The sequence below is a fragment of the Lissotriton helveticus genome, chromosome 12, assembly GCF_964261635.1.
Source record: "Lissotriton helveticus chromosome 12, aLisHel1.1, whole genome shotgun sequence".
In the NCBI taxonomy this organism is placed as follows: domain Eukaryota; kingdom Metazoa; phylum Chordata; class Amphibia; order Caudata; family Salamandridae; genus Lissotriton; species Lissotriton helveticus.
Genome location: NC_136073.1, coordinates 600,935,185 through 600,952,147, shown reverse-complemented (window position 1 = coordinate 600,952,147; position 16,963 = coordinate 600,935,185). Strand labels below are relative to the sequence as shown.

The 16,963-nt window shown below is 44.1% G+C and overlaps 1 protein-coding gene across 1 annotated transcript in view; it reads left to right on the top strand.

Moving 5' to 3' along the window:
- CFAP126 (cilia and flagella associated protein 126) overlaps positions 1-16,963 on the top strand; it is a 138,280-nt gene that overhangs the window by 21,287 nt on the left and 100,030 nt on the right. The window contains exon 3 of the mRNA XM_078668639.1: positions 16,454-16,534. Within this exon, the coding sequence (XP_078524765.1) occupies positions 16,454-16,534 (81 nt within the window). The remainder of the gene's footprint in view (positions 1-16,453; positions 16,535-16,963) is intronic.

The following is a 16,963-nucleotide window of genomic DNA, read 5'->3' as shown; positions in this document are numbered from 1 at the left end:
TACATTTCGTTTTGCGAGTGTCTAATTGCGAGTCACAAAAAACGCAATTAGAAACGGGCAAAATGAAAAGTTTGTATATCTGGCCCCCAGAGAGCAACAATTGATGGGGATGGCCACCCTCGAGGATGACTCGCAAGACCTATCAAGAAAACCATGCACTTAACAGATGGACCTGCCTGTACTGGATAACAACTGAATACCCACTGAAAATGTACTGTCTTTGTACCTTTCTAGCCTGGTAGTCCGTGGCTTGACAAACTGCCTGGCCCCCTGGTGAGACTGAAGGGGCACTCCTTTGGCTCTTCCTATAAGAGCCGCTCCCAGACATGTATGGATCCATTGCTGTATGCCTTGGTTTTCTTGCTTTGGCAGACGGGGGCCTACAAGCACTCTCACGAGCTGCGGCCATCAACACGACTAATGTACACCATCTAGCTGCCATGCTTTGTTTATTCCATTGAGCATTTTTTTATGTGCTTAGCCTAGTTTTACAAAACAAAAGAAGGGAGCCAGACAGATTTATTTAGCTACTTATAGTACCAAACAGCACATCAATCCTGAATGGTTCTCTATTTTATTTTAGCTTTTCATATTTTTTTAAAGAAACATTTAAATACTTGAAATATGTCATCAAGCAAACAGTCGTCAGACAGTGAAAATAAACATGCAAAAAATGACAATTGTGCAAAGATATATACAAGTGCTATACACAATCAACAATTAAATACTATACAGTGGCACGAATAACACCAAACAATATCAACTTAAAACATTAGAAACCAGTCCTTTCTATTGGATACAAAAAAGACAGGCGGACCTCTGGTCAAAGAGAACTGCCTGCCTGTCTGGCTGAGCCAAGGATATGGAAAAACCAAATTAAATTCACAGGGTTACAACGCAAGGGATATCGCTATATAAATGTCAATCGTCCTTGCGGCACCCTAATTCTTTCTCCGAGGCTCAGTGTCAACGCGTTTCGAACCTCAACGCTAGTAAGGGTTCTCCTCAGGACACGGACTGGGTGAGGCCAAAACTGTAAATAATGATGAAACAAACTAAGTGTAAGTGTTATTGACAATTGTGAGCTAAACTCAAACTCATAACCAAGCTTTCCAAACAGAGTGCAATGGTACCTGTAAGTGACCGTTGCGTATCACTTGTGATTCAAGATGGTATGTACGGGCCGGGTTAGCGGTCAGAAAGATACTGCAGACTAGTTGGAACACCCTTCAACTGTCGTGGTTCTGGAACCAGACGGAAGGGAAAATCAATACCAAGATTTGACACGTACATTGGTACATTAGCACAAAGTGTGTAAGGCGCCTACCTGTTTGACAGAATAGGAAAAACTTATCAGGGCTGCTGGGAAGCTTCACAGCACTGGTATTTAATGGAGGGGGCGGATCACCACTGGCGCTGCTCTGAAACGATTAGAAATGCAATAGGTCAACTTTTATAGACCTATGTGGCCCAGCTGTGGTTACAAAAACAGTTTGCCAAGTTGGTAATTTGCTGGGGGACTCGGGGTTATTCAAACTCACTGTTTAGCGAGCCGCCCTGCGGCATGGTGACGCCTCCGCTTGGATGTATTGTTCAGCACGGTCGGTGCTTCTGAAAGAGATACGGGAGCCTGGTGTCAAATTCCGCATCCGTTCTTGCCCTGACCAAGACGCGCACAGCGCACGGTGTTACAGCCCAACTTACTTAAAATTAAGGCTGCCAAGGAAATGGTCCGTTTCTCAAACACTGGTGGCGTTCTGCATTCGGCATGTAAGCGCCGCTCGATCATGTTGTTTGTTTAAAGGGGCCAGTACCGATCACGTGTGCCCGCTAGATTTCTGGGACATGTAGTGCCTATACGAGTATCCTCAAAAACTGACTGCAGGAAGCCTGCTGTCGCCCCGTAGGAGACATGTTAAAACTGATTAGAACAGATCAGAACCGAACTGATGACGGACATGGATACCGCCCGGGGGGAATTTACATGTTGGAAGTCAGATATATATCCAGCTTCGCTGTGTTGTGGCTCAGGTCACACCAAGGAGGGGTTTTATCCAAGATGTCTCAAGGGAGTCAAAGATTGCTTGATTCAGATAGATCATTCAGACCCGAGTTAGCAGTGTCAAATTTCAAAATAAGATAGGCTTCCCTCTGTGAGAGGCGTAGGTCGGGATCACCGCCTCCCCCAGCTTTGATGACAGACAATACAGTCCATTTCAATTCATCTGCCCTGTGGTTGTTTTGTGAGAAATGTGCTACTATCAGAGCAGAGAGTATGTTGTTATTGATTCGAGACCTGTGTTGGACTATTCTTTGCCTGACTTCTTGGGTGGTTTTCCCGATGTATACCTTTTGGCACGGGCATGTGATGGCATAGACAACATACTTGGTTTTACAGTTCGTGTGTTCATCGTGTTGCCACGATTTATTGCCAACCATGAATAGCGAGCCTTCAACTGTGAGGTTGCACACCGAGCAGGTGCCACACTTTTGGTGTCCCTTCACTGGAGTTGCGCCAAAGATTGTACTTTGAGAGTCGCGTTTCTTTTGTGGTCTTGTGGTGGTAATCAACTGCCCTATGCTGCGATTCTTTTTTAGTGCAAACAAAGGTAGACCTACATCCGGGAGCACTTCTTCCACGAGATGCCATGCATTCCGAATGATCTTTTGTAGGGGATGTGTGTGGGGTCCAAATGTGGATACACATACCATGCGTTGGGTTGGCAATCTGGCTCTTTTTTCAAGCAGGTGCTCCCTAGGTGTCCATCTTGCCCTCTTCATCGAGTGCTTGAGAAGCTTTCTGGGGTATCCTCTCTCCTGTAGTTTTTTAACCGAAGCTTGGCTGTGGATATCATAATCTTGAATTCTTGAGCAATTTCTCCTCACTCTGAGAAATTGACCATAGGGCAAGTTGTTCCTAAGGCTGCTAGGGTGGTAGCTTTTGAAGTGAAGAGCATTGTTTTTATCGGTCTGTTTTTGATACAGGGAGCAAGCGAGCCCATCCTCGGTAGCCTTAACTTCCACATCCAGGAACGGTAGTGATTTCGAGCTATGAGTCAGACTGAACTTGATATCCGGACTGCGGTCGTTGAGCCAGATGTGAAATGCCTCCAATGTCTCTATTGATCCATTCCAGACGCACCAGACGTCATCAATATATCGCAGCCATTGCTGGATATGTGGTTTGAAAGGGTTGTTGTTGTAAACAAACTTCTCCTCGTATTGCCCCATGTATAGAATGGCCATCTCAGGAGCAAACGGGCAGCCCATCGCTGAACCTTTCACTTGTAAGAAGAAATCATCCTCAAATGTAAAGTAGTTTCTCTTCAGAGCAAGTCCTGCAAATGCCAGAATGAGCTCAGTGGGAACTCTGTGTGGTCGTGGCCTTTTTTCCAGATATATCTCTAGTACGTCGAGTCCATCTTGCTGTGGAATTTGCGTATAAAGTGACGCAACATCCATTGTCACCATTAGTTGTTTGGTCGGATCGAAATCAACTAGTTCCACTTTGTTGATGAAGTCCATCGTGTCACGAAGATGAAATGGCACCTGTACTACTAGGGGCTTGAGAAAGACATCGACGAATTGGGAAATGGGCTCCAGGACCGAGTCGCAGCCAGAAACTATTGGCCGCCCCGGTGGTCTCGTTGCGTCCTTATGGACTTTGGGTAGGAAGTACAGATGTGGTATTCGCGGATATTTCTTAATTAGGTATTCTGACTCCTTTGGACCAAGTATCCCCTTTTCCCTGGCTTCGTTGACCAGTACCTTCACTTCTTGTGATATTTGATTTGTAGGGTCCTGTAATATAGGACGGTACCATTCGCGATTATCGACATGGCTCCTTCCTTCAGCTCTATACAGATCTTTAGACCAAAGGACGACTGCACCCCCCTTGTCTGCAGGTCTAATAATGGCGTCCTGTTGATTCTTTAGCTGTGTAATTGCCTCTTTTTGTTCTTTAGTTATATTAGATGGAACGTAGGGGCGTTTCTTTTCCAAGGCATTCAATGATGACATTACCACCCGTTCAAAAGTAATGATATTTTTGGAAGTGTTGTAGTTTGAAGGACAGAATAATGACTTGTTCCTCAAGCCAGAAGCTTCGGTTTGAACTTGATCCGGTGATTCCCGGAAGAACCATCTGAGACGCAATTTCCTAAAGAATTCGGTCATTTCAACTTTGACTCTAGTGAAGTCCATGAATGTGCCCGGTACGAACGAAAGGCCCAACTCCAGCACTTGTCTCTCCGCGTCAGTTAGCACTTTATTTGAGATGTTAATGATCGAGGATTTATTTATGACTTGTAGTGCTGTTTGCGTGTTGTCATCTCCCATTGAGGCTTGAATCTGGTTCTCTTCTGTTGCTGGCCTTGTCCTAAAAAAGGTCGTTTAGAAGGATTTCTGTTGGAAGGGCCTTCACCAGCATCCGAATCTCCAGTGGATTCTGAGGAGGAAGTTTCCGAAAATGTAGTAAACTTCTTTCTTGATCTTCCTTGGTATGAATTCAGAAACCTGGTGGAGTCTTGACGAGTATAAAACTCGTCTTTGAGGTACGGGTAGACCACCTCGAGATTGAAGCTCTTCAGATCTTTTTCAAACTTGGTCGTTTTAAAGTTGATCGTATGGTCTTTAAAAGTTGCCAGTTCCTTTTCAATCTTTTCAAGTAGAGATTTGGCTTCTGTCTCAGTATGGTTATCTTTGATAGATTGAAGCTGTTCTTCGATTTCCTCCTCCTCCCTTTTGCAGATTCTCTGGGCCGTTTCAATGGTGTGCACCATTAAGTCTCTGCTGCACTTTGTACTGATGCAGCTGAACCCTTTTCTATAGACTGGATCGTCAGTAAAGATGACAGGGACGTTTTTGATCTGTAAACCCCAGGGTATAACCCCAGCTTTCAAATTAGCAAGTAAGAAATGCCCGTGCAGTTCGGTTCTGACATGCTTCTTCTGCAGTCTCAACAATTTGTCTGATACATTCCGCTGTTTAGCTGTGTTACTCAATTTAATAGATGAGAATAGTGTAGAGTCTGAGAGCAATTTTGAATGTGGTCCTCACTGAAAGACAATGTGTCTCTTTCAGACATATCCGATACTCAGGGCTGCGAAGGCCTGAGTCCAATAGATGCACTATATTTATGCACACTGACTATTTGTGTGAACCTAGCGAGCAAGCGCCCGCTCTACCAACAAGGTATCTACCAAGGTTAGGGCCCTGTTTCTGAACTGGCTTGGACCACTGGACTATGCAAAACGAAAGAAGGGAGCCAGACAGATTTATTTAGCTACTTATAGTACCAAACAGCACATCAATCCTGAATGGTTCTCTATTTTATTTTAGCTTTTCATATTTTTTTCAAGAAACATTTAAATACTTGAAATATGTCATCAAGCAAACAGTCGTCAGACAGTGAAAATAAACATGCAAAAAATGACAATTGTGCAAAGATATATACAAGTGCTATACACAATCAACAATTAAATACTATACAGTGGCACGAATAACACCAAACAATATCAACTTAAAACATTAGAAACCAGTCCTTTCTATTGGATACAAAAAAGACAGGCGGACCTCTGGTCAAAGAGAACTGCCTGCCTATCTGGCTGAGCCAAGGATATGGAAAAACCAAATTAAATTCACAGGGTTACAACGCAAGGGATATCGCTATATAAATGTCAATCGTCCTTGCGGCACCCTAATTCTTTCTCCGAGGCTCAGTGTCAACGCGTTTCGAACGTCAACGCTAGTAAGGGTTCTCCTCAGGACACGGACTGGGTGAGGCCAAAACTGTAAATAATGATGAAACAAACTAAGTGTAAGTGTTATTGACAATTGTGAGCTAAACTCAAACTCATAACCAAGCTTTCCAAACAGAGTGCAATGGTACCTGTAAGTGACCGTTGCGTATCACTTGTGATTCAAGATGGTATGTACGGGCCGGGTTAGCGGTCAGAAAGATACTGCAGACTAGTTGGAACACCCTTCAACTGTCGTGGTTCTGGAACCAGTCGGAAGGGAAAATCAATGGCACCTGCTCGGTGTGCAACCTCACAGTTGAAGGCTCGCTATTCATGGTTGGCAATAAATCGTGGCGACACGATGAACACACGAACTGTAAAACCAAGTATGTTGTCTATGCCATCACATGCCCGTGCCAAAAGGTATACATCGGGAAAACCACCCAAGAAGTCAGGCAAAGAATAGTCCAACACAGGTCTCGAATCAATAACAACATACTCTCTGCTCTGATAGTAGCACATTTCTCACAAAACAACCACAGAGCAGATGAATTGAAATGGACTGTATTGTCTGTCATCAAAGCTGGGGGAGGCGGTGATCCCGACCTACGCCTCTCACAGAGGGAAGCCTATCTTATTTTGAAATTTGACACTGCTAACTCGGGTCTGAATGATCTATCTGAATCAAGCAATCTTTGACTCCCTTGAGACATCTTGGATAAAACCCCTCCTTGGTGTGACCTGAGCCACAACACAGCGAAGCTGGAGATATATCTGACTTCCAACATGTAAATTCCCCCCGGGCGGTATCCATGTCCGTCATCAGTTCGGTTCTGATCTGTTCTAATCAGTTTTAACATGTCTCCTACGGGGCGACACCGGGCTTCCTGCAGTCAGTTTTTGAGGATACTCGTATAGGCACTACATGTCCCAGAAATCTAGCGGGCACACGTGATCGGTACTGGCCCCTTTAAACAAACAACATGATCGAGCGGCGCTTACATGCCGAATGCAGAACGCCACCAGTGTTTGAGAAACGGACCATTTCTTTGGCAGCCTTAATTTTAAGTAAGTTGGGCTGTAACACCGTGCGCGTCTTGGTCAGGGCGAGAACGGATGCGGAATTTGACACCAGGCTCCCGTATCTCTTTCAGAAGCACCGACCGTGCTGAACAATACATCCAAGCGGAGGCGTCACCATGCCGCAGGGCGGCTCGCTAAACAGTGAGTTTGAATAACCCCGAGTCCCCCAGCAAATTACCAACTTGGCAAACTGTTTTTGTAACCACAGCTGGGCCACATAGGTCTATAAAAGTTGACCTATTGCATTTCTAATCATTTCAGAGCAGCGCCAGAGGTGATCCGCCCCCTCCATTAAATACCAGCACTGTGAAGCTTCCCAGCAGCCCTGATAAGTTTTTCCTATTCTGTCAAACAGGTAGGCGCCCTACACACTTTGTGCTAATGTACCAATGTACGTGTCAAATCTTGGTATTGATTTTCCCTTCCGTCTGGTTCCAGAACCACGACAGTTGAAGGGTGTTCCAACTAGTCTGCAGTATCTTTCTGACCGCTAACCCGGCCCGTACATACCATCTTGAATCACAAGTGATACGCAACGGTCACTTACAGGTACCATTGCACTCTGTTTGGAAAGCTTGGTTATGAGTTTGAGTTTAGCTCACAATTGTCAATAACACTTACACTTAGTTTGTTTCATCATTATTTACAGTTTTGGCCTCACCCAGTCCGTGTCCTGAGGAGAACCCTTACTAGCGTTGAGGTTCGAAACGCGTTGACACTGAGCCTCGGAGAAAGAATTAGGGTGCCGCAAGGACGATTGACATTTATATAGCGATATCCCTTGCGTTGTAACCCTGTGAATTTAATTTGGTTTTTCCATATCCTTGGCTCAGCCAGACAGGCAGGCAGTTCTCTTTGACCAGAGGTCCGCCTGTCTTTTTTGTATCCAATAGAAAGGACTGGTTTCTAATGTTTTAAGTTGATATTGTTTGGTGTTATTCGTGCCACTGTATAGTATTTAATTGTTGATTGTGTATAGCACTTGTATATATCTTTGCACAATTGTCATTTTTTGCATGTTTATTTTCACTGTCTGACGACTGTTTGCTTGATGACATATTTCAAGTATTTAAATGTTTCTTTAAAAAAATATGAAAAGCTAAAATAAAATAGAGAACCATTCAGGATTGATGTGCTGTTTGGTACTATAAGTAGCTAAATAAATCTGTCTGGCTCCCTTCTTTCGTTTTGCATAGTCCAGTGGTCCAAGCCAGTTCAGAAACAGGGCCCTAACCTTGGTAGATACCTAGTTTTACAGCTGCTGTTCTTTTGCCTTTTTACCGTTCCAGGGTGTGCACAAGCTTCTCATGGCTTCTACTGACAGTGATATAATGCTTCATAGAGTTTAAATGGCACTGCACCTTAATATAGTTTTCATGGATATTCAGGGGTTTAACACGCCAATGAAATGGAAAGCACTACTGATATGGCTCCATTCCAAGGAGCTGGACATAGCCATGCTTCAAGAGGCATATTTCCTGGCACCTGATACCAAGATACGCCATTACTCCAGTTCCATGCACCTTGCCCCACCAAGACTAAAGGTGTGGCCCTTGTATTTAAGCGAGGCTTGCCCATAACTATAGATTCAACACAGGTCGATAGGGAGGGCAGGGTAGTAGGTTTGAAAGCCTGACTGGGTGCCTGCTTGCTCAAACACTTCCCCATCTGTGGTCCCAATGACAACAATGAAAGGTTCTATGGCTCCCTACTCCCATTCTTTGCAAATTTTACCAATGGTGGGTTAATCATTGGGGCGATTTCAATCCAGTCCTAGACTCTACGCTGAACTGCTCTATCCCGCTACAAAACTTAGCCACTCCGCCCAACCCAGCCACATGGCATTCAGGATCTCAACTTGTTAGACTCATGGAGGGAAACCTACTATTCTAACGTCCATAAAACACCTAAACGGAGTAACTTCTTCTTAATTGCCACCTCTCTTCAACCTCGAATTCTATTGGCCACTGTATGCACGAAAACTCTGTCAGACCACTCCCCGGTGTTTTTGGTATTAGATGCAGGAGCACTCCCCCAGAGCATGGCCCAACATGGTACATGCAGGAAATTCCATTCCGCGACCTAACACTGCGGGATTAAGTGCGAGCATCTTTGGAGCATTACTTAATGGAAAACGACACTGGAGAGGTGTCTTATGCTACTATGTGGGATGCAGCCAAGACAGTACTGAGAGGCGAACTTATAATTCACACACCCACCTATGTTAAACTAGCTAAAGCCAAGATGGAGGATCTTGAGATCCACCTTTCTTGGCTCAAGATGCATTTGGGGAGAGCTGTAACAGCTCTATATTAACCGATGCAGCACGGAAACTCCTTTATATCAATCAGAAATACTATGAGAAGTGAGACAAGGCCCACAGGCTGCTGGTATACAAATTTAGACAGAAGCAAACTAGAAACCATATCTCTTCCATTAGGGACAATGCAAGAGGGTCCCAAACTTACACACCCAACATTCTCAACCTTTTCAAGACCTATTATTCGTCACTATACCAGGCCCAACCTCCACCAGTGGCCACCCTGGACCAATATCTACAAGATTGTGCCTTCCCCCATGTCGACCCTATGATACTGCAAGAGTTGGTGTAGCCTATCACCCCTAAGAAGGTGAGGAGAGCTATTCACCATTTAAAAGCCAACAAGGCCCCCGGGCCTGATGGGTTCTCTGTATCATTTTATGAAGCTTACTGTGAGTTGTTAGGGGAGCTCATGGCTAATGTTTTTAATTCCTTCCTTCTCACCAAACCAGTAATGCCAACCATGATGAAGCCCACAGTAACACTGCTATGGAAACCGGGTAAGGACTTTATGATCTGCTCATCGTATAGGCCCATTGTCTCACTAAATTTTTACATTTAAATATATACCTCTATTTTGGACTCCATCTGGCATTTGTTGCTGCCTAGCTGCCAGTCAGGGTTAATTAGGAATAGACAGGCATGGGATAATGTCAGGCTGACAGTAAACATGGTTGATGTGGGGGAACGGTCCAAAACTACGACCCTCCTCTCGATAGACACGGGGAAGGCCTTTGACCGGGTGGACTGGCTGGTCCTCCACATAGTCCGCTTGAAGTCTGTGTTGGGCCCCCAAATGATAACCTATTTTCTAGCCAATTATAAAATCCTGACGTCAAGCATTAGGGTCAACAGCTCTTTCTCCCCTCTGATACGCCTCTGTCGGGGCAACAGACAAGACTGCCCATCTCTCCTAATTTTTGCACTCGCGATGGAGCCGTTAGACCACCACCTCAAAACAAACCCTAAGATCCAACCACTCGAGGTAAACTACAAACTAGTGCTTTTCGCCGACGATGTGTTGTTCATTCTTACATGTCCAGATATATCCCGCCCACTGTTGTTGGATGAATTAAAACAATTAGAAATGACCTCGCCTTCTGCATTACCTATGCAAAGTCTAAGGGGATTGAGTTAGCGGATCCCAATCACAGGACCAGATACTTGCTCTCCACTTTTGGCCTGGCGTTGGAGGCCCCCTCCCTGCATTACCTAGGGATCTCCTTGTCTAGCTCCATTCACATGCCCCATAAACACAACATACCTCCTATGTTGGAAGCCCTGTTTAAGGATGTCTACCTCTGGGGTAAGTTGGAGATATCATGGTTGGGTCGGGTTAATGTCATGAAGATGAACTACCTACCCACTCCGACTACCCGATGTGATGCACACTTTGCCCCTCTGGACTCCCCACAACACTATTCAGCATTCCCAAAAACAGTTGCTACAATTAGTGCACCATATTTCCACAACCAGAGTACCAAGACCAACACTTAAAAATTTAAATGTAGTGTTGCTTGTATAGCGCACGTATCACCCCAGACGTGGCATCAAGGCGCTGTAAGCATACTGCTGAGGAACCCTTCCTGGCCTCTCCCTGTGAATTGCCCACCCCTGGGCACCCCCAGGGTGAAAGCCAGGCATCCTAGCGCTGTTGGGGCCGTTGTGGAAATTAAGCAAGCTATTGCCCAGAGTTGCAACGTGGGACCCATGATTAAATTAGGCACCGAGGCGAGACTTATCAGGTCCGAGGAAATTGAGCCCAAGACCCGCCGAGGTGGGAATTGAACCCTGGTCCCAGGCCAGACCTCTGCACCAGGGTCTGCCGCTCTAATCATTGAGCCACACTTCTCCACTACATTCACGCCTCACAGCTACAATCTGCTCTTAACGTGCATTACCTCCCTTGTACCAAACATTGGGTGCTCTTAGAACAGGTATACCACACCATCCCTCTACACCGTATTATGTGGTAAGGCCCCGAGACCGTTCTTTTACCCTCACAAACCCCACTGTACGCTACTGAGACTCTCCTGAGACATTGGGATCAAATGAACCATCAGCAGGCAGCCACTACATATCCTTCCCCACTCTCTCTTATTGTACTCAACCGGAGTTTGTGCCAGGCGTGAAACAACCTTTACAATGCAACCATTACATCACACTACGTTTACAACGTAGTCATCACATCGCAACATCCTTTACAACGCATGTCACTACAACGAATCCATTACATTGCATGTCACTACAACGTATGACACTACATCGCATGTCACTACAACGCAGGCATTACATCGCATGTCATTGCAACGCATACCATTACAATGCATAGTACCCCTACACTATTTAACACTTACCCTATTGTTACACCCCCTGGAGTTAGAATAGTAATTGTTACCCCAACAATTACCTTAAATGCAATGTAATGGCATGCGTTGTAATGGTATGCATTGTAAAGGTATAATGCGATGTAATGGAATGCGTTGTAAGTGTAGTTTAAAGAAATCTGCTGTAGTGGTATGCGATGTAAATGTATGCGTTGTAAAGGATGTTGCGATGTAAAAACTGTGTTGTAAAGGTATGCGTTTTAAATGTATGCGTTGTAACATCATACCTTCGTGCCAGGCACACTTGATACTCATTTTGCAGATTGGATAAGGGGAATGCCGTCACTTCTGGGGACCTTTGCCAAGCGGGGATTATGTTGGATAGGCAGACTTGTAGGTAATGCTTCCATCTGACCACTGCAGACAAGTTTCGCCTCAACAAACTCCTACACGGGATAAACATACCAATAGTGAAAGCTAAAGGTAGTAGAGCCAAAGCGCCTCTGGAGCAGCTGGTTGCCCAGGGATCCACTAAGAATGGCATCACTCGCCTTTATTCAGCCTTGTGTGACCTTTCCCAGCCACAGCCAACCCCTATCCATTCACAGTAGGAACAAGATTTAGGTATCACTATTGCTGATGACACCAGACAGTGGCCAGCACTATCAATCTGTTTACGACATATGACCAATTTCTACAAAATCCTCACATGATGGTATTTCTCCCCGGTCCAACTCCATGCCATGGTTGGAGGTTCCCCTCTCTGCTGGCGGGTCTGTGAAGCCAGAGACATCTATGTACACATAAGGTTGCACTGCATTAATGTAAAACGCTTCTGGTTAGAGGTGCACCTCTTGTTTAACCTGATTTGTTTGGTGACCCTATCAATGGATCCTTTAGTGCTTTAATTGGGAGAGGCCGGGCAAGATTCTGTTTATCCATACACTACCCCATGATTAACAATTGCCCCCACCTCGGAGAAACCTCACCTACCAAGCCATTCATTATGGTGGTCTAAGGTATGCAGGGGTGAACCCAAATACTACCATGCCGGATTCTTTACAACGAGCCTCACTAGTTGTCATCAGGCAGCAACTCTGAGGGTAGGGGGGGGGGGTAAAGATGAGTCTCTACAATGTGTGCCTGATCATATGAGTCTGTGTAGCGATGATCTAACGGCTCGATGTTCCCATGCTCCTTTTTATAACTGTACTGTGAGACATTGTGTGTTGCTCAGGTGACCAATGTGATGATATTATCTTTTTCTTTGTTCCCCTTTTCTTGTATCTTGTGCTGCGAATACCCTAGAACCCCTTCTTTTTTCTCTTTTATAAAATCCAATAAATAAACGTTTAAAAAAACAATTACACTTGACAAATATCTGCATGTGTTCAGAGGTGGAATTTACAACACTGACTGCCAAATTTGCTTTGTCAGCCAACATCATTTGTATGCATTCTTGGAAAGGGAACATAATCCATCCAATATTTAAACAGGGAGACCATCGCAAGCCAGGGAATTACAGGCTGATATCGCTAATTGATGTAGAGGCTAAGCTCTACGCTTCTTGCCTCCTAGTCCAGCTGCGAGATTGGATGGACAATAAGAACATAATTCCCAAGTTCCAAATGGGCTTCAGATAAGGGATGGGCACAATAATAAACTTGGCTATCCTAGCGCTTTTAACTGAAAAAGCAGTAAAAAAGATAACATGGCTGGATGCATGTTTTGTTGATATAAAATCCGCCTTCGACTGAGTGAGTAGAAAGCGTCTCTGGGAAAAGCTAAACACATGGGGATTGCCGAGTCAATTACTAAGTGCAATAATTGCCCTATATATTGACACCTGGGCAAGAGTGAAACTAGACGATGGATGCAGTACAACTTCGAGCATCAACACGCATCAAGGTTTAAAACAAGTATGCGTGTTAGCACCAAGCCTATTTAATTTGTTTCTCTCAGACATCAGCAAAAACATGGAAGTAGCCGATTGTCATCCGCCGAACATGGCCAACAAGCCGATTTCCATTTTACAGTACGCCGACAATATCGTAATGTTAAGCCAAACCCCCATTGGCCTACAAAGAGCGATAAATAATCTAGTATCCTATTTGGACCAGAAAAACCTGGAACTGAATAAAGAAAAAACAAAAGTCGTTCGCCTAGTGGATTCCCAAAAAATTAAGTTTAAATGGTCGGTGAAAGGGTTAACGGTGGAAGAGCAAGGGTCCTATAACTACCAGACATAATAATAGGACAGGGTAAAACGCACAAGGAGCACAATCTGGCCATAAAAGCCAAAGCGCAATCATTAATTTTTGTGTACAGACTACTAAAAACAAAACTGGACTGCCTGAATCATAACCACCTCTTAAAAGGGATGTATGACGGTACAACGCGTGGTATTACCACGCGTACCGTTACAACGCAGGTTTTTCAACGCAAGTCGTTACACGACTTGCGTTGGGGGGCGCTGGAGAGTGAATAGTTTAATTTACTATTCCAACTCCAGTCCCCGTGGATAGTAGGGAAGGTGTTGGATAGTAAATTAAACTATTCCCTATCCTAGAGCGCCCTCCAGCGAAAGTAGTTGTAACGACTTTCGTTCTAAAACCTGCGTTGTAATGGTACCGCGTTGTTAGGGTTTCGTTGTAAAGGTTGTTCCCCCTTAAAGGTGATGGCTGCGCAAATCTTACCCACTTTGTCATACAGTCTAGTCACTTGGTGTGGCAAGGAGACCGTACTATTAAATGATCTCCAGACGAAGATTTACAAGGCCGTTTTCAATCTGCCAAAGTCTGCCTCTCCATCGCAAGTCCGGCTTGAATTCGGCCTCCAAAACCAGAAATTGCGGGGCATGAGCGGCTTTGTAAAGCTATGCCAGAAATTTCGCTCCGCAGACCCAGACACAATGGACAACTTATGCTGCGAAGAAATAAAGTTCCAGGTGGACCAAGAAACATCGAGCTCATGTAGAAGTTATTTGAGAACTTGTTTGGCCGTCTTGGAAATGCAAATAGCATGGGAAAAAAGGGCAGATAAAGCAAGCATCAGCAAAGCGGTCAATGACGCAGTAAAAAAGAAATATTTTCTGGAAGATAAAAATACAATTTCTAAACGTCGGCATGGGTGGACTGTCATCACCTCTTATAAATCATTAAAGCCGTAAGCATATTTAATATCTCACTTTAGTCTGCAGTTAAAAAAGAGCTACACAGACTACCGGATGGGTCTGCACGATTCAAAAGACCTATAGTCCTCTTGGAAAAACATCAAACAAACAGCGCAGTGTCGACTGTGAGTCACTAATCCATCTACTATGTGTATGCCCAGCAGTCATGGTCCTGAGGAGACAGTACTTAAAACCCATTTTTAACAAACTGAATATCCGCACCTACAGGCAAGCTGTAATACGCTGGTTGGACGGTTCCTCCATAATTCTGGCCTGCCGGGGAGGAAAATACCTGGCAGAGGTAAGAGAACTTTTACTGCAAGTCGACCTGGAGAAAAACAAAGAAGCATGACCGACCAGGAATGGGCCCAGCGGAGCCATCGGTGTAATATATGGACAGAAAGTAAAACAAATCAAGAGTCTATTTAGTTAGCAGGATCCCAGAAGTTGGATGTCATTTTAATTATTGTATTTATAACATTTTATGCGCTGGTAAAGCACACACCCGTAGCTAAACATCCAATGGGATATTATCAATGTTGTCTGGTTTTAATTGCGAATGTAAAGATATTTTATTTTTTGGGGATATTTGTAAAGATTTTAATTAATCATACAATAAACTTTGACTTGACTTGACTATACTTATTTATAGTAGGGTAGTTCAGGTTGTTTGAACCCATGGTGGCTAAAGCAGTCTTTTATCCGAAGGTCGCAGGGTAAAATATTGGCAGGGCATGCTCAGACTTTGATTGAAGAGGATGAGTGCTATTGATAGAGGGTGTCCAGGTGGTGCCACTGTAAACTGCATGGCCCAGTCTGGAGCTCTCATTGAGGCCATAATACATTGTGAGAATTGTAGGTTTAGTTATTTTCATTTGTGCTAATATTGTACTTGATTACAATAGTTAGACTCATAATAAATTGATGTTTACAATCCCTACACTTTGCAAGACTAAAACTAAACAAAGTAATCCCTAGTAGTTGAAATTCTGCGTTGGTCAGTGTGTGTTGGTGTGTGCCAGTGTGGGTGTGCATGTGTAGCGGTTATTGGGGAAGTGACAAGCCCGTGATTTAGCTAGCAAGCAGTACCTTTTCTTGGGCTGCTATCACCTTGTCTGTCATGAGTTTTGAGAAAAGATCACGTCACATTCTAGGCTGTTTTAAGGCGACTTCTAAGCCATAGATACTGAACAAAGTGGGTAATTTCTGATATTTAGTTTATTTCATGGGCATCAACGCTTAATTCTATCTCTATAAACTGTGACTCAAGTGTCACACATTAGACATTAAAATGTCACACATAAGTACACTGAAAACATGAAAGTGTCACACATAGGCATTCTGAAGACTTGTCATCTATGCTTGTTATTATGCCAAAATGTAAATAAAAGCATGATCTTTATTGCATCAGGTAATTACCGGATGAAATAAACATTGCATCACTTTTAATCGTGATCCCTGCAATCCCAAGGGATCACAATTTAATGGGACTCATGTAATCAGACCCTCAGCCTTCTTCTCCCTGAACATAAGAACATAATCTTATTTCTTCTCAGTTTTTAGACCTGTATAGTGCTACATTTTCACACAATGTGCTGAAACAGGTGTTAATAAAAAACAAACAGTGGCCCTCAAACTTGAATTATTCCCCCAATCGACAGCTGTCCAATGATCAGAAGAGCCAGTGGAGCAAAACGAAATGTAGATTTTCATGTACACTAGAGCTGATATCATGTATGAATGATCTTCTTTTAGCCACACAACGTTCGACTTTGCATAATTATAATGGCAATTCTTTCTCCTCTTCTAGCGACCCTCGGCACACGATGGATACACTCTTTTTATCGCTAATGACAGAGGCCATTTGCTGTGCGAATCAATGAAGTCGAAGGTGAGTTCTGTCCAGTGGCGGCTGTTGGCTGTTAAAAGCGGTCGGGCGTAATCCTCGGCTTGAATTTCACTGAGCGAGACAGAATCACTTGCTTGGAGGGTTCGCTCACCCTTGCTTGCAATCATTCTTTCACTTATTCTCGCTCGGTCTTAGTCACTTACTCTCCTTCACACTTGCAGTCACTTTTTCTTACTCAAACTCAGTTTCACTAACTCATGCAGTCTTACTCATTCTCACTCTGACCCACACAGTCTTGGTTACTCTCACTCAATCCCACTCATTCTAAGTCATTCTGATTGACTCAATCTCACTCCGACTAAGTCTCACTCAGTTTCACTCTAACTAATATCCTCTCAATCTCACTTTTCACCTAGTTTCCATGAATCTCCCCATGATTCACCTGTTCCTCCTGATTCACCCACACTCACT